The following is a 26,385-nucleotide window of genomic DNA, read 5'->3' as shown; positions in this document are numbered from 1 at the left end:
GAAAACATGGATTCAGCAAAGTGAGATTATTTTTGGATTAATTTCATGGAAATTAACTGATACCAGAAATTGAGTTGCAATAAAGTGTCATATTTATCAATATTCTCTTCCTGTGAAATAAGTGCAAAACATAAATACTGCATTAAACCTCCCAAACCACTTACCGTATGGCTAAAACGCAACGTTAAATACATTACTACAAGTAAGCGCTAATTAGGTCTCTTTGGCATTACTGAAATATATTGGCTAATTACAGATTCTAAGCTCACTCTTGGGATGTATCTGTTTTCTGATGGTTAGAGACTTCCATTACTATTAAAACACAACGATAAACAAAACAGTAAAAATTATGCTTTATGATTGAGCAATAAAGTATTTTATTACAGTATTTCTGGATTTAATCTAAAGTTTTTAAACACTGCAAAACTGGAGCTACACAAACAATAGAAAAGGCAGCAGTTGTATCTAGACGTTCAGTGAGCACTACAAGCATGGGAACAAAAGATATCTCAGCAGATAGTTGTGTATGTCCAGAGTTCTGCACCTATTTAATACTATCTAGCAGTAAAATCTAGTTATTATAGATACTATTCCTAATTCCACATAATTTCTCTGTAAATATATTCAAAGCTTCATAGATTCCAAAACTGTGTGATCATCTAGTATGACTGTCTTTTTAACCCAGGCCGTAAGCAGGTCTGTAGATCATCTACCCAGCATAGTAAGTTCACAGACAAATAATTGTCCTGATATGAAATATTATGAAAATAATTAAACTCATAATACATGACCAATTTGCCATGACCAGAGCAGGTAGTCACATTTAATTCAATGGAATCCTGGAATATCCTTGCTGCTTACAAACAATGGCTATTAGATCATTGCATGTGTTCTGCCATCATGCATTTGTTTTTCAAAATTTGACAAAACTGGTGGTTGAATTTCACTCCACAAAACCCCAAGAAAGCAATAAAGATTATCATTCCAACTTCGGGAGTGCAGCCTGTTTTGTCTTGTTTTCCCCCTCACTGCAGGCCTTGGTTCAGACAAAGAATTTTCCGTAAAAGAAAGCAAGGTAGCAGAAGCTCTCTCTTTTTACTTGTCGCTCTCTTGGCATGGAATAGGTTTGAAGGTAGTTTCGATGTTCTCCAGAAGTACAAAATCATATCTGCACATCTGCTGCCTGCATGAATGGAAAAGGGGAAAGAGCACACTCTCAGTTTATAACAGGACTTTCTATTTTAAATTCATGTTCAAAATATTACATGAAGATTAAATAGTGTCATTTACCACGCTTATGAAAATATGCTCAGGACCAAGGAGACAAGTCTTTTTGTCTCTCTTGATTCTGTGTTCCTTGCATAATAAGCTGTGCGTTTCTGTGGAGAAGGAGTAGGAATGTCCTACCAGTCCGACAAATAAAGATAGGCATTATTATTCAGGCTGGGGTGGATTTAGTCTTCATTCGAACTGTCGTATTACACGGACTGGCTCTGACATAGGATAAACAATTCCTAGGAAACTTGTTGGGCTGCATATTATGTTGTGTAAAAAGATCTCTTTCGAGAAGAGCTGATTAGCAAACATGCGATGTAATCCTTCCTTACCATTCCCCTAAGAAAGGGATGTGGCTGATGTAAGTGAATGGAGAAATGCAAAACCAAGTCATCCCATTTCCTCCGTGTTCTTATTGCAGTGGCTTCTATAAGATAGGTTTTTTTGTACGAGGTGGGTTAATTTAGCAAATCAACATTAAGAAAAGTCAAAATTCTCACACTATTTTAGTACTAGATTCTGCCTGGCCCTAGGATGGCTGTGCAATAGGTTAAAGATCCCTCTCTCTGTGTAAGACCCTCATAAGAGCCATGCAGGACCCCACAGAGGCAAGGAGATGCCATGACCATGCCCCTCATGTGTGAGGAAGTAAGAAGTGGGTAGAAGGGGCTGGATGGGTCGAGGCAGGGGGATGAGGCACTATCCCACAAAGGTGTATTCCCTTTGGTGCAGTATGACTATGCATTGTCCTCCCACTGACAGATATGCCAAAATGGCACAATCAGTCTCATGGTGGGATGGATTTTAGGGGATGACATGGAGAAGAGACAAAAATGGGAAAAGATGTATGCCAACTTTGGTTATTTCATTATTAATCAGTGGGGTTTCCCAGTCAGCTACAGTTCCACCCTTCTGTGAGTGAAGGGACAGTTGTACAGAACAGTGACCTTGGGCCCCACTTGATTATCCCTGAAGAATGCAAATGAATAAATTTTATAGATAAAGTGGTTCTCCCTGATTTCATTAGAGTTTAACCTCCTGTAAGCTGTGTTCTGAAGAATTTCACCATGTCATTTCTGCACCAAAGTCATAACTTCTAGTTGAGCTAACGTATGTATTTTTAACAACGCTTTAATTGTCTGTAGAACAGGAGAAAAGCAATGTTTGCATATACTGTTGGAGCCTGGAGCCTTTATTTATCAAGAACTCCTCAAAAGAGACCTTCAAAGAACTCACAGCACAGCTTCTAGGCCAAGCTGTAACGACAGATCATTATGTACATCTATATCTAGGTTTACTTTGTATATACCTTGTTATTAGTGCTATAATTGCAATATATCTGCAGATACTAGGTACCTGCACACAGAAGTACAGTTCTTGAACAAACACTGGATTATGAGAGAGAAATGTGTGATTATAGCAGTTCTTCCAATGTGACCTGCCAATCAGTGGAATTCATATCTGGTGAAGACACATTTCTTATCCATGGGACAGGAAGCAGTGCACAGATGATTCTGCAAGCTCCACTTTGGCATCTGATCTCTTCACCTAGAGAGATCAGGAAAAAAGTCCTGAAGACTGGGTGAGAATTGTCCCATCTCTGATATGCCCTGTTCTACAATATTCCCTATTAATATAATGCCATGGGTTTATCACCGCTGCACCAGTGCCCTTTTTTAATCTAAATTTTGATGTAGGGATATTTCAGACCTATCTTCTTAAAAGTATTGTCACTTTTGCTGGTTATGGTGGGTTTATGTAATTATTGTAATTATGTCTAACTGTGTGAAGTGAAAATGTGCAGTCACACTAATTAGATGTATTTATGGAATTATGATGAGCACTTATGTCATTACAGCATATGGAAGCATAATAAAAGCTGTATTAAAATGAAGGCTGGAGGGAGGGTTCATGGGTGAAGAGGGCCAGTGGATGGGTGGCTCAGGGCAGACGGTTGGTGGAGGCACAAGACAGAGGTGAGGGTCCAGAAATTAAGGCAGATGGGGAGTGTAGAAGTTAAGGCAGTGGTATCAGGACAGGGGGCTAGGAGGTACCAGGGCCACCTGTGGCAGTGCGTCTGCTTTTGCTTGAGCCCCCACCAACCTTCTGTGCCAGGCCACCCACCCTTTGTCCCCAAACCCTCATGCCAGCCTTCATTTTTCTTCACTTTTGAAAAATACTATCACAGAAAAAATGCACATTTTTCATGTATTTTCAAGAAATTACTTCAGTTAAAGAGCCAAACAATGCCAGGTACATCTGCTAGTAGTATGTATTCTCCACTCAGTACTCATATTGTTAGAATGGGAACGCGTGATTGGATTTTGTTTGAAATTCTGTCTTTGCTACACTTGGTGCTGGTGTGCAGAATACATTAAAATGCAAAAATGTTGCTTCATTAAATGCAGGATAAATCGTGAAATAAAATCCTCTACCAATATTCTAGTGAATGGTTTGTTGTCACAATATGGAAAGTAATACATAAATGTTATGAGGTTTGCACAGTTATCTGTGGAGATTTTGAGAATGGCTACAAGGGTAATGTCAACTTTATGAAGAGATTAATACAATAGTTAACTGAGATTATGACATGACTTTTAAGCATTAAAACTGAAGTCATACACACTTATCAGCGTCAACATGCATAGCGTATATATTTTGCTCTTGCACTGCAGAATTTTTACAGGATCCTGTTTGCTTACATGCACATACAGCTACATTATGTCTACAGGCTTGTTTTGTATGTGTGTATGAGAAAAAACATATATACAGACACACTGCTGAGTTCAGAAAAATGCCCAAATAAAGTTTTAAAATTACTGTTCCTGAAAAGGGTCAAATCTTGCAAACTTTGGAGATGAAGACCATGTTCACTCACAGGAGTGGTCCCTTTAAACGATTTGTGACCTCTTGCTTAAAGGTGGCAGTACCACGTCCAAATAAGCTGCACGAACACAGAACTTGCATATGCAATGGATGTCTACTCTGCATGGGTAGTGTGTACTTAATATTTATGCATAACTCAACTATTTTACAGGAAAAATTATGTTTTAGGCATGGATATAATTTATTGTGACAACAATTTTAGGACCATGCATTATACACAAATTCCCACAGGCAGACCAATAATTGTTTTCCAGAAATACCTCAAACACTCTAATTTTTAAAGTATCCTTTTTATCAAGTAGTCACTTACCTTCCAGGATTTGTAATAGATCTTAGCCTCATTCGGAGAATCCTGAGCTTATATCTTGGACCAATTAAATTCTTTGTAGAAAAAGTCAAGGAAATTCTTGATATCTTGTCAAAATCCTCATAAAATCCAGTAAGGACACTGGCTTGTCTGTTTCGCTGAAATGTAGCAGCTTCACTAAGCAAAAAGTATAATACATTAACATTTGAGTCAGATCCACTGTTATTTAAAAAATATAATCTTGATTGAGACATCTTGATTTGTGGTTAGGTTCAGAACTGTGAGTCAGAGGATCTGGAGCCATATTCCCTGGTATATGCAGCTACTTTACACCACAGTACATGAGTAAACTGGCCCCTGTCTTGGTATAAGTGGCCAGGGAGCACCAACATACTGTAAGGAGGATTCTCCTATCAGACAGATCTAGCATAATGATGAGAAAAGGAGAAATGATCACAGGAAAGGAAATGTGACCAGGATGCCACTGTCCCAGGCTAATCCCTGGCTGAGTTATCAACTCAGTGAGACAGTTTTCATTTGGTCTACATTAAAGCAACAGTTAGGCTGCTTTAACCTAGCTCATGCACATCAGCTCTGCACAGAGGTCCAATAGGATCTGTGCAATTTAAAGGTGATTTTTAAGCTATCCTTCAATGTGCATATACCCTTAACAGTCTATGCACTCTGCAGAGCAGCCCGAAGCAGAATCTGGCTGTAAGGTTTTATTCTGCCTCTGTGCTGCTAAAGACTTCTGTAGACCTTTGGTAAGTCTTTTAGGCTGCGTCTACACTTGCATTCCTCTTTTGAAAGAGGAATGCAAATGAGGACAATCAAAATATGCAAATGAGGCACTGAGTTACATAGCCTGTGTTTCCTTTGTGTAATCTCTTTTTGGAAGAGATTCTTTTGAAAGAAAAAAAGCAGTCTAGATGGGACTCTTTTGAAAATAAACCATCTTTGAAAGAGCCCTTCTTCCTGAAACAAAATAGGAAGAAGGGTTCTTTTGAAGATGGGGTTTATTTTTGAAAGAGCCTTATATACACTACTTGTTTTCTTTTGAAAGAATCTCTTCCAAAAGGAGATTATACAAATGAAGCACAAGATATGTAAATCAGTGTCTCATTTGCATTTTCAATTTCCCTCATTTGCATTCCTCTTTCAAAAAAAGGAATGCAAGTGTAGACACAGCCAGGGTGTCTACTTCAAAATAAAGCCATTGGATGCATTATGGCTTATTTCAAAATTGGTTCTATTCCCTGTTTTAACAGTACCTATTTCGAAATAACTATTTTGAAATAGGCACCATTCCTGATAGAATGAGATTATTTAGAAATTATTTCTAAATAGCAGTTGCACTGTGTAAAAGCTAGGATAGTTATTTCAAAATAACATCTGTTACTTCAAAATAACTTTGCTGTGTAGACCTACCCTTTGCGACTAAATTTCATAACCAAGTGTGTGCAATTACACACACAATAAAACATTCTCTATGGCGTACCTGCTTTGTATAGACAACTTCTACAGCTGTACATATATATGCTGTTAAATTATATACACAAAATGGCTAATTACATGTCTCATTGGCCATTATGTGTACAGGAAACCCTCGATTTTATAGACCCCAATTTAGCGGACTTCAGGAACAGCAGACATCCGCCAGCTCCCCTGTTGTTCCTGAAGTCCGCTTAATTGGCCCATTAAATCCTAAATCCCACCCCTCCACTCCACCCAAAAAAGAAAGGAGACTTACCAGAGCCACCTCTTCTAGCTGCTAAACCCTCCACCACAGCCTGGACTGCCACCAGAGCAGCCATGCATTCCTCCCACCAGAGGAGGGGCGCGTACATGGGCAAACCACTCATATACACTCCCCAACCCTGGTGGGAGAAGCACGCGGTGGCTCTGGTGGTGGCTGCAAGCTGAGCAGCTGCAGCCATGTGGTGGGGTCACTATGGCCGCACAGCAGGAACCCGCCAGCCGTGCAGCAGGTCCAGCAGGTCCAGCTGTGGCGGCAGGCTCTGGTGGTTCCTCCAGCAATGGCAGTACCAGTGAATCAGGGGCTTTTGTGGGGGGTGCAGGAGGGAGTGGGGCTGGGGGGAGCCAGGTGAGAGGGCAGTAAACCCTCTTATTTATTGGACTTTTGGGTTAAAGGAAACCTGTCCCCCCATTAGTTTGTTAAATTGAGGGTTTATTGTATAGACACACAGATTAGGTACATTTTTTGTATGCTTTGTGACTCTGAACAGCAGAATCATAATTTCTATGCTTCCGTTTCCTCCCCTTCAAAACAGGGAAAATAATAATTATTTACCTACCTTGAAAGATTAAGATAATGATGTTTATAAAGTTTATTGCAATTTTTGGATGAGAAACACTTATTAAGTATCATGCATAAGATATGTTAATATAAGTCACCTATGTGAGATACATATTCTGAGTTCCTATTAGTTTTATGAGTGTTACTCCCCTGATTTCTGTGAAGTTAGTCCCAATTTCCACCTATATGGCTGTGTCTACACTAGCTCCCTACTTCGAGGGGAGGATGGTAAGTAGGGTGTTGGAGTTTATTAAGGAAGTGCTGCCTTGCATATGCAGCACTTCATTAAGCAAATTACCTACCCCCCCCACGGCAACTTCAAAGTGCCAGCTCAAGTCTAACTGCGGCTCACCCATCGGTATTCCCTTTGAGGAGTAAAGAGACTTTGAAGTACCCCGGGGCGCTTTGAAGTACCGGTGGGTGAGCCACGGTTAGACACAAGCCAGCACTTCAAAATTTAAAACTTCAAAGTTGCTGCAGGGGGGAATTTGCTTAATGAAGTGCTGCATATGCACCGCAGAACTTCATTAATAAACTCCCAACACCCTACTTACCATCCTCCCTTCGAAGTACGGAAGTAGCATAGGCAAGCCCTATGAGTAGCAGGAGAAAAGAGCCTATGTGCGCACAGTACTTTAATGATGAAAATATACATGAAAATACCTTTAAGTTCTAACAAATCTATGAAAGCCAAGACAAATCTGAGCTGCTGACACTTTCATTCAGCACTGTTATTGCTTGTACAACAGTAAATATTCTTTAAGTACATTTCTTAATTTCAATAATAAACAACTTGATATTGAATAGAGTGGTACAAACAGTCTGCTTAGTAACTTTTTAACATCAGCAATTAAGCAGCTCACTCACTCACTATGTTAATTCACCATTTTGGAATTATGTTGACTCTGTATGTTAGTGGCATCTATTTTTTATTTGAGATCTGCCAGCAATAAGCGCCATGATCAATTTTTTTGATATAGGATAGCTTTTCATTTTTACCGAAAAGCAGACCCAACCTCATGATCCTCTACTATGCAGGACTGTCTTATATTTACTCAGCTCAGCACTTTTACTAACAGAACTACTAGTGGGTTTCTTCTTTCTTTAATCTATCCCAATAGATTCTTTTGAAAGCTAAAGCAGATTTAGATAAATAAAAAATACAAAACATGTTGATTAAAACATGGCTTACCTATTCACCTTTGATTCTGTTGTGTTTCCAGCAGTATCTGTTATTTTAATTCTAATGAAACCTCTCCTAGTGCTTTTATTCCAAGTAATAAAATCCACAATGTAGTTATACACTGTGAAATAGAAACAGAAAGTACTAAGGTTCAAAGGTTGAACTGGACATCATAAATGTAATTCCTCTTCTCTCCATATTAAAAATACTCATTGGATGAGGATGATGACTCATTATCTCTCCCTTCTAGGTTACTAGTTCAAATCAGAGCACAGAGGCTACTAATTAAAAATAATCTCATATGATGGCTATGTGAATAGAGCAGATGACTTCACCAGTTCTTAGAAGAAAATGGTCCTGTCACTGGGCTGGTCACTTCCTGAGCACCTCCTCATGGCCAATGCCACTGAAACAGGGTTAAACTAGCCCAAAAGGGGTAGTATACCCCATTACATCCCACTTTAGAAAGCAAACATCACCATTGGTATTAAGATTTTTATCCAATTTTCCATTACTCAACCAAAACTCTATTCATTTCAGTAGAAGTCCTGCCTTATAACAAAAGGAGGACTCTAACTGCCATCTTTGTTGGCAACCTGCAGAGAGAGTAAATGAGAATGTTGTCAAGCAATCACATCACCCCTGGAAGTAATGCCTCCCGAAAATAGTTGAGGTACATTGCCAGAATGCTGGAGGAAATCGGATTGCATTACTGCTGCCAGTACAGTACATGTTGTGTTGCTAATCAGAGGAAAAGAAATTATTTTGGGACTGCAGGTGTATTTTTGAGCACTAAATTCAATTATATCTGTTTTTTATATGCTCAAAACCAAGTCTCATTTTATATAAATGTTTTAAGTTTGTTTTCCCTCTGTGTGACTCATGCTTTGAGTTTGATAATCTTGTTTGTTTATTCCTTAGTCTCCTTTGTTTCCTCAGGATTCTTTTTTGCTTTTTAAATTCCTAGGGATTAACACAGGCTTCATTCAGTCATTATCCTGCTTGTCTGACTCAGTTACTGAGGTTATTTCCCTTTTGGTTCTAGCTTATTAATACTGTACTTTGCCAAGTTGTATAAAGGCTTCTTGTTTTTCTGCAGGAGTTTTGCTTATTATATGTACAGTACGACCACATTCTCTTTCTTGCCCACCAAAACCAGTTGTGTCACCCAGCCCCTTCTGTGTAACTAATTTAGCTCTCTGCCTCCACTTTCCTCCTGACAGCCCAACTTTCCCTCTTACTCAGTGAAGCCACATTTCTTTCTCTTTACTGTTCAGAACACTCGTTGCCTACCATTCTGCCCCAATCATCTCTCTCCTTTCCTCATTCTACATACTGAACTTTTAATTGATTATTTGAATTCTTTTTATAAGTCATACAACATTAATGTTCAAAATGTAATCAAGAATATCTTCTGTTTTGCATCAGTTAAAAATCAGTGACAAGTTTGGTAAGTGTAAAAAAGTAATAAATGGTCAGTCACTTACTGCAGAATGGTTCTTCGTCTGAGGTATCAAAATAAGCCTTTATTTGTGGAGGGTCTTTTTGTCTTAAATAGTTTTTCCACTTATCAGCATAATAACCTGAAATCCAAATTTTGTAAATTCAACATGAGATTACTAAGCAAAGAAGCAAGAAATACAAAAGAGCAAATCACTGAAGGTTTTACATTTTATCTTAATTATTAGCTACGTCTACACTAGGATGCTACATCGACATAGCTTATTGCGATGTAGCGAAATCGAAATAAGCTATTTCGACGAATGGCATCCACACATCCTCCAGGGCTGGTCCTGTCGACGTTCAATGTCTACGTTGGACAGCACTACATCGAAATAGGCGCTTCAGGGGAGCGTCTACACACAAAAGCAGCCCAAATCGAAATAAGGGTGCCAGGAACAGCTGCAGACAGGGTCACAGGGCGGACTAGCACTTCCGGGGCAACAGCAAGCTGCTCCCTTAAAGGGCCCCTCCCAGACACACAGCCTGCACAGCACGTGGCCTGCAGAGCCACAAGCACGCACACCCCATGAAGCACCATGGACCCCCAGCAGCAGCAGCAGCCGCAGCCAGAGGCCCACACAGCCGCCCCTGGAGGACCAGTGGCTGCCCTGCTCAGTGCCATGCAGGAGGCAGCTGAACATCTTTTATTTGAGGAAGATGAGCTGCCCCCAGTGGATGAGGAAGCAGCCCCAGACCTTGCTGCCCTCCCAGCGCCCCCCCTCCCCCAACCGCACACGCCGCTGGCTGTGGAGATACTCCACGAGCATGGACTGGTGGGAGCGGCTGGTGCTCGGCGAGTGGGACAACGACTGCTGGCTCCGGAATTTCTGAATGAGCCGGCAGACATTCCTGGAGCTCTGACAGTGGCTCACCCCTGCCTTATGGCACCAGGACACCTCCATGCGACGTGCCCTCACTGTAGAGAAACGGGTCGGCATCGCTGTCTGGAACCTGGCCACTCCAGACAGCTACCGATCCGTAGGGCAGCAGTTCGGCGTGGGCAAGGCCACCGTCGGGGCTGTCCTCATGGAGGTAAGAGGACCCGGGGGGGGAGGGGATTCCGGGGGGGGGGGATTCTGGGGGGGGGAGGGCCAGACACACCCTGCACACCCCTCACTGGTACTCTTTCATGTCCTTCCCCTGCAGGTCATCCTCACAATCAATGCCCTGCTCCTCCACAGGCTTGTGCAGCTTGGGGACCCAGATGCGGACATCGCGGAGTTTGCTAGCCCGGGCTTCCCAAATTGCTTTGGGGCTCTAGATGGGATCCATATCCCCATCCATGCCCCGGAGCACAGCGGAGGATGCCTCCTGAATAGGAAGGGATACCATTCCGTGGTCCTCCAGGCCTTGGTGGACAACCGGGGCCGCCTCTTGGGCATTTATGTTGGCTGGCCTGGCAGCACCCATGACACCCGGGTGTTCAGAAATTTGGGCCTGTGCCACCAGCTGGAGGCAGGGACCTACATCCCCCAGCGGGAGATCCCTGTGGGGGACACCACCATGCCCCTCTGCCTCGTCGCAGACGTGGCGTACCCCCTCTGGCCCTGGCTTATGTACCCCTACATGGGCCATGTCACAGCCAGCCAGGAGCAGTTCAACATGTGCTTGAACCATGCGCGCCAGGTGGTCGAGCGCACTTTCAGCCACCTCAAAGGGCGCTGGAGGTGTCTCCTCACCCGCCTGGATGCAGGCCTCACCAATATCCCCCAGGTTGTGGGCGCGTGCAGCGCACTCCACAACCTGGTGGAGAGCAAGGGAGAGGCCTTCTTCCAGGGCTGGGCTGTGGAGGCTGGCAGGGCCGACATCGAGCCACCCGCTGCCCCCAGTCGCCAGGTCGACCATGAGGGGATCTGGGTCTGGGAGGCCCTGTGGGCCCATTTTGACCAGGCTGCGGGGTGAACGCTGGCAGGACCAGCTGCGGGTGAGCCACCCACTGCACCCCGCCATCCTCCACAACACTCCCTGCCCCCACGCCCACACCACTGAGAACCCGAGAGCACACCCCCCCACACACTTCTGTGCAATAAATGGAATTTTTTTTTAAACAAAACCGTGCAATCTGTATTAATTATTAAAAGAAGAAGGGGGGAACTATGTACACGGGGAGGCAGGTACAAAACAGGGGTAGAACAAAAACTATTTACAAGGATGGGGGGAATATGTCCAAAGGAGGGGGCCTTGGGGGGCAACATCCTCGGCCATGCACCCCCTATTGTCCTGCGCCTGGTGTGGGGGGCGGGGTGTGACCCATGTCTCAGCCGGAGGCCCTGTCGAGGCTGGGTGGCGGCCAGGAGAACCAGCAGATAGGGTCGGGCAGTGTCCGGAGGCCCACAGTCCCCCTCGGAAGCAGGCCCCAGGATGGCGGATGGTGGAGGGATGGCAGGCGGAGCGGCGGGCGGAGCGGTGGGGGGGGCCAAGTGCCGCGCGATGTCCTCGAAGGTGTGCATGAAGGCCCCCCAAGCCTCCTGGCACCAGGCCAGCGCTCGCTCCTGGAGATCGAGGCGCCGCTCCTCCACCTGCAGGCGCTGCTTGGACACCTCCAGCTAACGCCAGAGGGTGGCGAGCAGCTGGGGGTCCATGGATGCCCGCGGATGGCTCCACTGCTGTCAGGCTCGTCCTGGGGTTGGTCTGTGCTCTGCCGAGGGGCTGGCCTGCTGGGATCGCCCCGGTGGGCTGTCCGGGACCACAGACGCTGCGCCGGTGCTCTCCGGGCCCTCTGATGGTACAGCTGTGGAACAGAGGGGGGAAGATGAGTGGAGACAGCGGTTAGTCTGGGCCCTGACCCGTGGCCCTTGTCCCCCCACCCCTCTGCTGCTGGTTCCCCATCCCCGTCCCCTGGAGATGCTGCTGCTGATGATGGGTGTCCAATTCCCCCCCCATGGGGGACCCTAGGTTCCGCTCCCCCCATCCCCAGGGATGGGGCATGGTGCTATCCTGCTGGGGGGCAGGGGCTGATGGACTCTTCTGAGGGACATGCCACTGCTGTCCTCGGGGCCATGGTCATCTGGGTGCGTGGAGGGCCCTGGTCATGTCTCTTGTCCCTGCCCCTTAACCCCAGGGGTATATACCGGGGGGGGTACATACCTGACAGTCCGCTCCCACGGTCGGGGGACACCCATCGGGCAGACGCCCTGCTGGAGCTGCGGGAGGGAGGGCGATTTGGAGCCCCCCGTCACTGGAGGACTCCTCCTCCTCCTCTGGTGTCCCGGAGTGGGCTCCTGGGGGGGCCCCTGGGGTGCAGGACTGGCCTCTGGGGCGGACTCTGTCTCCAGGGCCTGCTGGGGCTCATCGCCTGAGGTGTCAAGAGTGGCCGGGGGTGGGGAGGTGTACCGGGTGCCCAGGATGGCCCTGAGCTCCCTGTAAAAGGGTCAAGCGGCAGGGGTGGCCCCAGATCAGCTGGCAGTGTCCCGGGCCCGGGCGTAACCCTGCCGCAGCTCCTTTACCTTACTCCTGACGTGGTCAGGAGCGAGGGCAGGGTGACCCCGGGCAGCCAGGCCCTCGGCCAGCCGAGCGAACGCATCCGCATTCTGCCTCTTGCTCCCATTACCTGGAGCACCTCCTCCTCACCCCAGAGCCCCAGCAGGTCCCGGATCTCGGCCTCCATCCAGGAGGGGCCCCGCTGCCTCTTCCCCCACTGGCTGGCAGGCTGGGAGCCCTAGGTCCCCTTGGGGAGGGTGCCCTGTGGGTGCTTGGGGAGCTGGCTAGATGCCATGGGTGCTGGGTGTTGGGCTGGGGCTGGTGAGGACATGCAGACTGGGCACGTGCACAGGAACTGAGGGGGCAGGGAGCTTTAAAGGGCTGCTGCACGCGGCGACCATAGAACTCAGGGGCTGGAGAGAGTGTCTCTCAGCCCCTCAGCTGATGGCCGCCATGGAGGACCCCGCTATTTCGATGTTGCGGGACGCGGATTGTCTACATGTGCCCTACTTCGACGTTCAACGTCGAAGGAGGGCGCTATTCCCATCTCCTGATGAGGATAGCGACTTCGACGTCTTGCCGCCTTACGTCGATTTCAACTTCGAAATAGCGCTCGGCACGCGTAGACGCAGCAGGCGCTATTTCGAAGTTGGCACGGCTATTTCAAAATAGCCGGCTAGTGTAGATGCAGCTATTCAGTGCTTTAGCTGGGAAAGAAAACTGATCTGGAAAATATAAACATCATCCAACTAATCCAACAGGTAATACATATTCTTTCAGTCTTTGTCGCTAAACATACTTCTCCTGCTGTGCTAAGGCCAGAAAAAAATGTCTTTCAGAATTAGAGCAGGGGACCAGTGCTCTCTGTAAGCAGAGCACCTGGACAGCCACCAAGGAGAGATTCAGATGCCATTCAGCTGATGAGCTGAGTGCTTGCAGCCACCCACAGTGGACAGCATGTGATTCTCTTGGTGGTGAACATCTGCACATGCCTTGGTGCACATGACAATTTATTCTGCCCATAGGTGAGAAAAAATTAGATGGAAAACTGCATGGGATCATCTTGTCTAGTTTCTTATTCTGAAAGTGACTATTACTAACTGCTTTGGAGGATGCAATAAATTATGGAAAAGTTAAATGGGTCAAGTTTCTTCTTATTCTTTTCATAAATTATTGGTTGGTTTCTCACTGGGGTTAACATGCTTTTTATATCCCACATAATGTGTCTGTGGATATTTTCTTATAAATGTTTAATCCTCTCTGAATCTTGGACTCAATGTAAAAAGTAAATAAGAACAAAAGAACGGCTATAGTGGGTAAGAACAAAAGTTCAGATAGCCCAGTATCCTGTCTTCCAACAGAGGCTAATATCAGGCGTCCCAGAGGGAGTGAACAGAAAAGGTAGTCATAAAAGTGATCTCTCTCCTGTCATCCATTTCCAGCCTCTCACAAACAGAGGCTAGGGGCACCATTCCTACCCATTCTGTCTAATAGTCATTGATGGACCTAACCACCATGAATATATCTAGCTCTTTTTTGAACCCTGGTAAAGTCCTGGTCTTACTACATCATTTGGCAAAGAGTTTCCAGGCCTACTTTGCACTATGTGAAGAAAAACTTTCTTCTATTAGTTTTAAACCTGCTGCCCATTAATTTCATTTGGGTTGTGTCTACATTAGCCCCCTCCTTTCAGACGGGGCATGTTAATGAGGGATTTTGAAAGATGCTAATGAGGCGCTGCCATGAATATCCAGTGCCTCATTAGCATAATTGTGGCTGCGGCGATTCGAAAGTGCTGCTTTCGAATCGCACGCTGCCTGTGTAGCCAGAGGCCTTTCAAAATGAACCCCCAGTCTTTGAAAGCCCCTTCTTCCCATAACAAATGTTTCAACTAATTTGCCCTGTACTGATGTTAGATTTATGGGTCTATAATTGCCAGGATCACCTCCAGAGCCCTTTTTAAAAATCTGTGTCACATTAGCTATCTTCCAGTCATTTAGGACAGAAGATGATCTTAGGGAAAAGTTACAGATTACAGTTAGTAGTTCCACAGTTTCACATTTGAGTTCTTTCAGAACTCTTGGGCGAATGCCATCTGGTCCCGGTGGCTTGTTACTGTTCAGTTTATCAATTTGTTCTAAAACCTCTTCTCATGACACCTCAGTCTGGGACAATTCCTCAGATTACTCACCTAAAAAGAATGGCTCCGATTTGGAAATCTCCCTAACAGCCTCAGCCAGGAAGATGGAAGCAAAGAATTCAGTTAGTTTCTCTGCAATGACCTTATTGTGTTTGAGTGCTTCCTTAGCATCCTGATTGTTCAGTTGCCCCATGGGTTGTTTAGCAGGCCTCCTGCATCTGATTTACTTAAAAACAAAAAATTGCTATTACTTTTTGAGTTTTTGGCTAGCTGTTCTTCTAATTCTTTTTTGGATTTTCTTAATATGTTTTTTACAGTTAACTTGACAGAGTTTATGCTCCTTTCTATTTTCCTCTCTGGGATTTAACTTCCACTCTTTACACTATGTCTTTTTATCTCTCACTGCTTCTTTTAGCTGGTTGTTAAGCCATGGTGGCACATTTTTGGTACTCTTACTGTGGTGGTGATTTGTTTTTTGGTTTTTTTTTGTTTGTTTGTTTTTAATTTGAGGTATACATTTAAACTGTTTCTCTATTATGCTGTCTTTGAAAAGTTTCCATGCTTCTTGCAGGGATCTTACTTTTCACACTGTACCTTTTAATTTCTGTTCAACTTCCTCATTTTTGTGTAGTTCCCCTTTCTGAAATCAAATGCTACAGTCATAACATGGCAACTTTACATTATTTTAGATGCTAGGCAGCTCTGTAAGCAAGCCCCTTCCATACATCCTGTCAATGTTTTCTGTAATATTTACAACAGGCTGCAATATGGTGAAAAAGTCTAAGGCGCATGAGAAACAGTGAAGAAGAGAACACGGAAGAAGTCACCAGTACATTATTTGTCCTTTCAATTTACAAAACAGACACCTCCAAATAACTCTTACCCAGTACTGGACATGGCATTGGTTGAAAAGCTTCACAGTTGACACATTTTCCACTCTTATAATCCAAGTATGAATCACAAGGGTATGTTATTATGTTGCAACTCCGTCTCAAGGATGACAGGAACAGGAGAACGGACCTCTGATGGTCACATTTAAAATATTGAGATCCTTTTGCTCAAAAAGAAAAAAATATGAAAGGAATATGCACTGAATTATCTACTTGTAAAGAGAAATAATATTAGTCACTAAACAAAATAATCCCATTTCAATTCTGGCTAATGACTAAATTATTCCCTAGTGCTCTGGGTTTAAAAAAAAAACAACAGAGAAGCAGATTGTCTTGTGATTTATTTGGCTACTGGATTTCAATAGTACAGAATGGGGTTATACCTATCCAAAAATAAAAGATGAGGAATTAGGGAGGACCTAGAGAATATAGTTGCAGAATTAAGAAGCAGTGTGCACAGGAAAAGTATTGTATTGAGCCCTCTTGCAAAAATTAGATTTATTGGGATTAAACATAGGCCTATGTTAAAATGGGCCAAAGTGCCCCTTCCATGGAAGGGGGCTCGGGGAGAGAGATCTTCTGGGAGATCTTCTCCACATCAAGATTTTCCTCATGCTATTCTTGTAGGGGGCAAGTTACCTTCTCCTCACAGAGCAAGCTGTAGGACCTTTCCATAACTCTGCAGATGTCTGGGAATCCTAAGGGATTCTCAGGCATGCAGGGCCATCCACATAAGGTCCTTCTTAGCACTTTTGATCCCCTGTGGTCCCACATCCCCTTGGCAGTGGAGCTCTGCTGTAGCTATGCTACCGGGAACTCTCCCTAGTTACAGCTGCTCGAGGAACATTCCCTCTGCAGAAGGAGTCTGCATAACAGCAATAGAGCTGTGGACTGAAACACTATACAGCCTTTTCAAAGTACACTTGCTGAGACAAGGGCATTGTATAATTGCTAGACCCCAACCCTCTCATTCCCCCCCCCGCCTGACTACATACACATGTGTAAAGATAGGAAGCATGTTACACACACTGTAAATATTGTAAGTAATAAGATACTGCAGGTATGTTGGTCTTCTATCTCCTCTGAGTGAACTTTTTTGTCAAAATCTAGGTAGCAGTGTACGTAGGCTAAGCCTAATTCCTCCAACAGGAGTGCAGAAAAAAACAAGAATCCCCTGGGCTCAGCCATCCCACTAGTCCTATACTAGCAAACCCCACTTAGTTCAGTTTTGCCTTGCCAAACCTCAGCTGATTAATTGTAGATATCATCTGCCATGCTCATTTCTGAATTAAAATAAACATTCTTTTATTTACCACTAAACATGGTTTGTGGACAGCCAGGCTGATCTGTTCCTCCATTTGGATAGAAATCTATGTTTCCTAAAGGTTTCCTGTAGCCAAAACCTAAAGTAAAAATATCTGAGGTAATAAAGTATATCAAGCAAATTTCAAATGAAGAATACATAGTCACACAATGTTTAGTGAGGCTTACAGGTAAATAAAAGTTTCTAGAGCTTATTTATTTCTTGTTCTGTATATAGCACCTATTGAAATAAACAGAACACATTTATTTTTAGATGCCCTTTTTTTAAAATTGTTCTTTTTAAACAAAAGTAATTCCATTTTCAGTTTGAACAGGAACATAGGGAGTTATTTAATGCACTTGAAGTCAATGAAAAGATTCCCATTGAGTATAATTGGATCAGATCTTAAAACCAACAACTCAGAACTACTCCTGTTTATCAGTGTGAACTGCAGCAGCATTACTTAGATGATCCTAATTGACCTTCTCCTGTCCTTCTTTCCTACTTCTGCATTTCAGTTTGTCTGTTTCCTCCGAAACTCTTAAAGACTGTGTCGTTACCATCGATATCAGTATGAATGACATCAACAAACTGTGCATCTGTATAATCCAATCTCTCATTTGGTGGTTTCCCACTGAATAAGGGGCCAGCTGGGTCAAGACCTGAGAGAAAAGAAGACTTATGAGGGCATTATTTTCTAGGATTCTATTTCAATAATAATAATTATATCTAGAGTAGTGGTTTTCAGCCAGTGTGCCGTGAAACACTGGTGTGCTTAAATAACTGTCCAAGTGTGCTGAGACATTTAGTCAATTTCCCCTCACCGCTCTTTGCAAGCTCATCCTTGGGGGAAATTGGCAACTCCATGCCAGCTGGGGCTCAAGCAGCAAGGCTGCCTGAGTCCCAGCTGGTGAGGTGTTTGTCAATATCCCCTCACAGTGGCTCTTCAAAGAGCCGTCACAGAGGGGTGGAGAGGAGAGGAACTGATGAACCCTGTGCCAGCTGAGACTCAGACAGCAAGACTGGCACAGGGTTTGTCAATTTCTCCCTGATGGTGGCTCTTTGCAGGCCCACTGCAAGGGGAAATATTGATTCCACAGGAGCCCATTCGTGCTGGGAGGCAGATGAAATTCTACTTCCTGGCCCAAATAGACTGGTGGGAAGCCCCACTCCCACTGTGACAAAGAAGGAGGGAACCACTGATCTAGAGTACCTGAGTTTCAATAGATGTCTTTATAATCTATTTTAACACAAAGTTCAAACACAAAGGCTCAGCCCTTCCTGGTTTTGTCTATATTAATAAACTAACATTAAAATAAAACAATAAATCCCAAACTTTCACTCCAGAGTTGCTTGCTGCTACGGTTCCCAGTATAAGACTTCTCAGTTCACACACTAGAGTCTCTCTACCTAGAGAACCACTCTCACCTCTTTTATCTAGGGAGAGTAAAAAGCCACCTACTTCTTGGTTCTGAGTTAGCACAACTGTTTTATTCTTTCCTAACAAAAACAATGTCTGCTATATGAGTGGAGTATTCCAGGCAAAACTGCAATATTATAACACCAAAAATATATGATATGATATTTGCAGTGGTCCTGATTCCAAATGAGCCATGGCCAGTTTATGGGTTTGTGTTTAAATTACCTGAAATGTGTGGTTAATCACAGTTTTAGTGCAACCCAGGTAAAATAGACAGATTTTGGCTGAATTTTCATTTGAAACTTAGTATTTCTGAGTGTGAAATTCAGAGAATGACAGGCGTGAACAAAGACCAAAACGGAAGAACCTGATTTCTTGAAACTTGAGGAAGTACATGCTTCAGATTCATTCATCTTTGCCACAAGTCCCTCAAATGTAGGATCTCCATCCTGTACTTTTATTCACCCATATTTTGCTGATATTAACATGCAACCAAACCTCTTGTTGAAATCAACAGCACTTCTGAGATGCATGAAATGTTTGAACAGGCTGAATGGCCTAAAATTAAATTTATAAATCCATATTTAAGCTCCTCCAATGCAGGTGGCCTGATATGCAAGTATTCTAGGAACTCGCAATTCCTATTTAGGATTTTAACTGCAGTCAAGTAGGTTTGAACAATTTCTCCATAACTTCTTTTCAAGAGTAACTTAAATCCTCGGCAGAATGCTTGTACTGGATTTAAAAAATGTCTTATATTTCAAAACACTGTTTATGGTACTGTTATATTGGATCAAATTAATCTCTGGATTTACATCAAGGCTGCACCTCATCTATTGTCATACTAAATAATTTAATTTTGACACGTGGCAGGTAGCTAATTCAGACGATGATGAAAGATACACTCAAACAGGAATGGTAGGTTTAAAAGTCTTACCTGTAATTCTGCCAATTTTACCATTATACCTCTTCCCAACAAATCCAGCTATATGAGCCCCAAGGCTAACTCCAATCATATAAATAGAGTCAAGAGAAGCTCCATCTGCCTGCCAGAAAAAAAAAAAAAAAACGTGATTATGGGTTATAGAAATGTTAACCATATGGTTTACAATATGGTTAGTTGAACAGACTTCAGTAAACTAAGTTTTACTCTTTACTTGTCTTTAAAACTTTAGGTTTTATTTCTGATTTTAAAAATGATAGATTTTATATTTCTTTTTATTAAACTTTCCATACTAGTTATACTGTACATAGTTAAAAAAGTATGAAGGAGAAAGGTAACCTTTTTTCCAGTCTCTTTTTTTTTTTTTTTTTTGGTAAGAGGACACAGTGTTATCAGATTCCAGAAAGGTGAACTCCAAAACCATCTGCTAAAAGCAGCACTGACCTCACACCAATACAATTTAAAAAATACTAATAGCAAACTTCAAGATCACACAGATAGTTCAACAAGGCTGTCAGGTCCATGTCTGCAAGAACAATTGAGGAGAGGTAACGCTTACCATATGCTGTAGGCAGTGGACGACTTTTTCCTTAAGCTACTCCGGGAGTCAAAGGCAACACCTAGATCTAGAGCCTGCAAGATCAAGGGACTGTGAATGTCCCTCAGTCACGCCTAGAGATTTGATATATTATTCCTGGTCTGGAGGTGAACTAACATATAAAGGGCTGCATGATAATCCCCTTTTTTGTTATGATGTTTGGAGTCCTCGGCTGTACCACCTTATTTTACCTTCCCCTCCCCATGAACATTTTACTGTAACACAAGATGTAGCAAGTAGGTATCAGAGGCAGAGCAAGATCTACTCAATGCATGTAGTGCAGCCACTGTTTCACTAGGTAGCCTACTTGCTCACTGTAAGTGGCAAGTATTAGCGCATCAGAGATCAAGATTATGCATTACGTAGTTCAGTTTACTCCAGTTTGGGACTATGCGGGTTTTACCCAAGAACGCTTATGTCCTAATAGATCCTAATAGGATAAATCTTTTGTCCTCACTTCTTACCACCTTCCCCACAAACCCACTTTATTTTTCTGTTAAAATCTGTACAGATATTTTGCTGTTACAGAAACTTCCAACTTTCTGAGAATGCTCAAGATGGGAAATGATACAGAATGGAAGAATTTCAAACTGATAATTAATTAGACTTTAAAGTATTTTATCCATTTCATTAAGGACCTGATCCAAACCTTAGTGAAGTCCATGAGTGTGTCTTTCTACTGATTTTGTGGGAGATGGCTCAGAGTACATCTAAACTACCCGGCGTCGGCAGTTGACGTCAATATTCATCAATCTTGCAAGGAGTAATGGAGGTCGATAGAAGAGTTTCTCCTGTTGACCCCCCTAAGTGAAGATGGCTAGATAAATTGACTGTAGATACATTGATTCTAGCTATGCAATTGCTGTAGCTGGAATTGTTTATCTACGATGAACTTAAAAGGTCTAGTGTAGACCTGGCCTCAGCCTCTTATTCACCAGCCTCTTATTCACATGGCCTCAGCCCCTTATTCACCAGTTATTTTAGCTGCTTCTGTTAGCAGTGGGAAGTACATAAAACGTCTAGTGTGGAGACCTGTTTTTAACTGTCTTATACCAATGATTTCGGACAAAGCTTCTGTATAAGTAATCTTCATAAGTGGGCTTTCTTTGCACCACATTTAGTACTTAAAAGAGTACCAGATGTAACAATTGTAATAATGTGACGGTATGCACTACAGTTTTGCATATACATCACTTGATCTCTCTCCTCTGAAACAGAAGCTTTTTGCTTCATGCAGCTGAAATTTTCTCACTGACAAAGCGATTCAAACACTATCTTGGTCCTATTGAAATAAAGTGCCCAAAGTGCTTTTGACATCAATGGGAGCAGAAGTGGGAACAAAGATAGGTACATGATGCAGTAGTAATTGCATGAAATCACTGATATAGGCATTTTTGTCCAAATATTTCAAAGTATGTTAGTTATTGTGTTCTTTTGGGGACCTCTACATATTGCATACTTTTTTTTTTACCACCTATTCTAATCATTTACCTCCAGAGTAAATGTCTACCTTACCAACATCTGATCAATAAATTTCTTCAAGATTTCTGCAACATTTTCCGTTCTTTTGACAGCTTTAAAATAATTTAAAGTTGCAGCACCCCGGTTCCAATCTACTATAATGAGGTTCACGTCTTCTAAGGACAGCAGACGTTCTTTTATGTCACTCAGCCATACTGGTGCGGAGCCTGTCGGTCTGTAGCCATGGATTATAAAAACAGTTTTCTTGGTCACATCCAGATTTGTATATGCAGTTGTATTATGTTCACTGAGACTCTCAGAACAGTATTGGTTTTTCCTTGTGTACAACAGAAGGTGTACTTGGAGAGCCGTTCCAATTAAAGCATTTTGAAAGTTAAGATCTGTAAATTCTTGACATTTTTGCTCTGTATCTGAAAAAAATATAAAAATATTAGACAACTGTATGATCAGTTATACTAGGGAAAAAAATTCTTTCACCACTTTCTTTCTCTAATTGTTCACAAAGGGTGAATTACTTCTATTTTTCTATCATCTGAATAACTTATTTCCTCCCTAAAAACACAAACTAGCTGGTTTAGCAGCTTCACTTTGTCTCAGGTTTATTGGGTTTACAAAACTCTTCTAATGCCCATGCTCACTCCAACTCTGTAATATAAACCTGAGGCCAGATACCAGCTATTGTAAATCATCACAGCTTCATTGACTTCAAAACTGTTACCCAACTCAACGCTGGGCCTTGAATATGATAGCGAACCTTCCTCAGTTTCTCCTGTCATATGCCTCTTTATATAGAACAAAGTATAAAAATACAGACTATTTTTTGGAAAGTTGAGGTAGGAGAAGATATAATAAATACTCTGTTCCTAAATAGTATTTTTATGTAAGCTTTTTCGTGTAAATTTTCAGTTTACTGAAGATTTTATAAATATGCAAAAATAAACAGGAATCTGGCAAAGATTGGAGGAAGTGGTTGCAACATTTTCACATTTCTCTGGAACAAAGTGGCATTACAGAGAAAGTGGACATGGTTAAACCCTCCACACAGCTACACATAGCAGGCGTTTAGAGGAACTGGATAATCACAATGCCCTGAAGTTGAAGAATGAAGGGGATTACAAATCAACTGACAATTTTTTAAAAGAAAACCTCAAGAATGCTGTGCTCTGTGTAAGAATTGTTTTAATCAAGAACCTAGCTGACAAGTGAGATCACTGAATGTTATGTTCCAAATCTACATAACCAAGATAAATCATGTGAATATGAACAATTAACACAAGGAATAATTAGAGGCCAAATTATTTGTGGTATATTGATAATCAAACCAAAGCAAGGCCACTGCAACAAATGGAATTGATGTTGCAAAGGACAGTGGATATAGGCCTGGCTAATTAAAGTCAAAATCAAGTGATAGAGCAGTGTTACAAAAAGTTGTGTCTTGCTGTTATCTTCTAGAAAGGCATAAAAATTCTCCCTATTCATTCCTTGGAATGCCTCATTATAAATTATTGTATTAATAATTATTACACACTTGAAATACAGCATTAATGTCTTTTTAAATTAAATGCCAATCTTCTCTGAATAAAAGAGTGAAATGTGTTATTTTTCTATCAGTAATTTGAAATAATTATTTAACGGGTTACATCCATCTTGACTAATAGGACTCAGTAAATCATATTATTGATAAAAGCCGACAAGTCTGGATGCAATGTTTAACAGACTAGTATACAGTGTATCTTAGACTTCTGCATTCCTCATTTCACTAAGAATAGTTCCGATTCAGATGTAATTATTTTGATCTTCATACTAACAACATGAAAAGGTCCTATTTAAATTTCTTATACTGGCACCATGCTGAAATGTTATCATCTGTCAAATTTAATTTTTGGTTTTCAAAGCATGACTTAATGTTAGGTAAGGTGAGAAAACGTAAATAGAAATTCTCTCTGACACTTGCCACTCACACACCCACAACTACATCCTGAAGGCAGTTTCATTTAAAAAAAAAAAAGAATGTGAATCTAATTGCATTTTCAATATTTAGAGTCACAGCTAAACCATATAACATTTTTCCTCAGTGCACAATGAAACCTCTGTTCCAACTCTAGAAAATCCAAACTTTATATCAGTCTTACAATTAAATAAGTGTGTTTTAATTACTGTGTATTTCTTTAACCCCTGTTGTGAATTACACTGAGATACCTTAAATATTGAAATGTCCCTTGCTACTAATGGGATTATTTTGATTTCTATTCATGAAGCTCTATTCTCCTTTCACTTGCATCAGTGCAAATCAGGATAATTCCATTGAATTCAATGGCATAAAATCGATGTAAGTGAGACCAGATTCAGATGAAGGGACACACAAAAGCCTATTCTTTTGGAAAAAGAAAAAATGAGTGAAACCTATTAGCTCACAAGTGTATTACATAAAAGGAAAGCATATCTCAGATGTTTATTTTCCTGTATGAAATGAAAATGAAAGGTGCTCACTGAAGAGCAAATACAGGAGAAAGGACAAAGTATGTGCTTGGTACACTTATGTATGCTTAATGCTATGGAATTAAGGTGAAAGCTCAAATGGATTTGCAGTGTATATTAATTTAACATTGTTCAGCAGTAATTCGTTAAGCAAACAGGAAGTGCTGCAAATTCTGTTTAACACATTTTTGAGGCAACATTTATTGGTTTCTATAATTAACATTGCTTTTATTCATTATCATGAGAATACTCAAATATACATTTTTAGCAGATGAGAAGATTATAACGATCACTTGCGCAGTTGTATTTACTCCAATAAACAGAGATTATTTTACCCTTTTCTGTTTAAATTTGTAATATTTATTTCATGTTTATCTTCATTTAGTGTTTTTTGACGCTAGGGCAGAAACAACTTCACATAAACACACGTTTTGATAGAAGGTTTTAAAAAATAAATTATAGTGTATATAACAAAAAATACTAAACTATACAATTTTAAAATACACTTTGAAAGTCTTGATATCTAGTAAATTAATGTTAATAATCTCATATGTTTAGAACTATTTTGCAAAAAATTATTTTACAGTTCCCATGCACTTCCACAATACAAAGTACACATACCTCTAAGTTTGTTTGCAAAAATGCAGGCAGAGATTAGGTATCGTATTTTTCTTTATTTGCCTTACACTGAAAATCTTTGTCTTCATTTCAGATCAGTTCAGTTCACCTGACTACCAATTAACCAAGATTCATATAGTGTAAACTTCATGTCATTTTGCAGTTAGAAAAATTAGTTTCTTTTGCTTGGAAAAGTCAAGATGAACTTTTAGTGGCTCTCTTACCTGATTTTACCCAGCACATGAAACAGATGAAGAGAAACAGTTTCAACATGTGGAAATGGTGGAAAGCAGAACGTAACATCCACAACTGAATGAAGAGTTGAATATTTCCATATAGTGTGCAAGCTTTCACTATGGCATGGCAATTAAATGTCACTGACACCACAGGTGTGGTAAACACAGGGAAGTTACTTTGCAAAGGGCAAAAGCCAATGATTAAGCTTTCGCAATTCATGACTCCTCCTATTTACTTACTGAAGACGGCGAGGCAGATTCTGTCCTTCAGAGTTATTTTTGTTTTTAAAACATCAGTTGCCTTTCCTTCCCTCTTCTTGGGAACTACTGGACTAACATGGGTCTATTCCTTGTGAGCAGTTGATGTGGTATGTTACTGGTGGCTCTGCCAGATATGCAGAATTTAGGGAGGAGTGCAAGTAATTGTACATTACTTTGCTTGCCCCCTGTGCTCAGATGAAATGCCAAGAAAACAAAGTGTGGTTGTTTTTGATGGTCTGTTATACATCTGGTGGTCTGCAGAGTATGGAAGTAGAAGATGCTGAGACAGACAAAGCAACTCGGAATAAAACACACATTTTGACTATAAAATTGTTCCTCTTTAAGGACTGGAAAGAAAGCCATTGCATTTCTAGGGCTTGATTTGATTTTTGTGATTTTCCTAAGGAGTCCCTCTCTAATATTAACTCACAGATGCAGTGGGGAAATACAGGACAGAATTAGTAGCCAGAACGCTTGCCTTGCATTTCTGATACAGTCACTGATTTGCAGTATGATTGTGAGTCAGTTATATCATTTAACTTCAATGTATGCCAGTTTCCCCATATGAAAAATAGAATAGTATCTATTTCACAGGGGTGCTGTGATTCTTAGTTAATTAGGATCCAGTTACCTGTTCCTGATGGAAAACCCATAGGACTAGAGAAAGGTGGAGTAAATCTGAGTTATGTTCCCCTGTAAAGATTCTTTCACAGATGTTCCATTGGGGTAAGAGATGTGATTTCATGTTGTTTTTTCCAGAACATCACATGGGCCCATTCCTCATGAACTAGCAAGAGACCAAGAGTATCTGGAATGGCTTTGTTTTCCTGGGCTGTGTCGGGGTGTTTTGAGGCACTGCCACCTGGTGGAGATACTTTGGACTTTGTTATCCAAAACAAGAGTCAGTAGCTGACCTGGCCCAATGGTGAGCCTATAGATGGGGTAAGGAAACACAGGCCATCACTACTCCATCACATTCCAACAGAGGCCAGTGTAATAATAAGTGAAAATATGCAGCCTAAAGGGATGGGCCTCTTCATCACTATCTTTGCTGAGTTGTTCCTGAGATCCCCAGGCATCACACTTGGGAATCGTTTGGAGGGTTTTCCTCTGTTGGTTGAGGTT

At 41.9% G+C, this 26,385-nt stretch overlaps 1 protein-coding gene across 3 annotated transcripts; it reads right to left on the bottom strand.

Moving 5' to 3' along the window:
- Positions 1–720: 720 nt before the first annotated feature.
- Positions 721–25,066, bottom strand: LIPI (lipase I). Of its 3 annotated transcripts, XM_074983469.1 has the most exons (10): positions 24,988–25,066; positions 21,701–22,077; positions 19,582–19,690; positions 17,785–17,886; positions 17,235–17,324; positions 15,915–16,082; positions 9,456–9,551; positions 7,978–8,089; positions 4,472–4,645; positions 721–1,183 (listed from the first exon to the last, which is right to left on the bottom strand). In XM_074983469.1, exons 1-10 carry the CDS (start codon positions 25,064–25,066, stop codon positions 1,096–1,098), a joined length of 1,395 nt encoding a protein of 464 aa, XP_074839570.1. In that variant the 3' UTR covers positions 721–1,095. The 3 variants fall into 3 exon arrangements, with proteins under 3 accessions (XP_074839570.1, XP_074839571.1, XP_074839572.1); XM_074983470.1 differs by lacking the exon at positions 17,235–17,324 and having other exon boundaries at positions 24,988–25,036; XM_074983471.1 differs by lacking the exon at positions 17,785–17,886 and having other exon boundaries at positions 24,988–25,036.
- Positions 25,067–26,385: the final 1,319 nt, after the last annotated feature.

This window comes from Carettochelys insculpta, chromosome 1, assembly GCF_033958435.1.
Source record: "Carettochelys insculpta isolate YL-2023 chromosome 1, ASM3395843v1, whole genome shotgun sequence".
In the NCBI taxonomy this organism is placed as follows: Eukaryota; Metazoa; Chordata; order Testudines; family Carettochelyidae; genus Carettochelys; species Carettochelys insculpta.
Note: the sequence above shows the minus strand (reverse complement) of the source record. Positions and strands in the feature narration are given on the sequence as shown.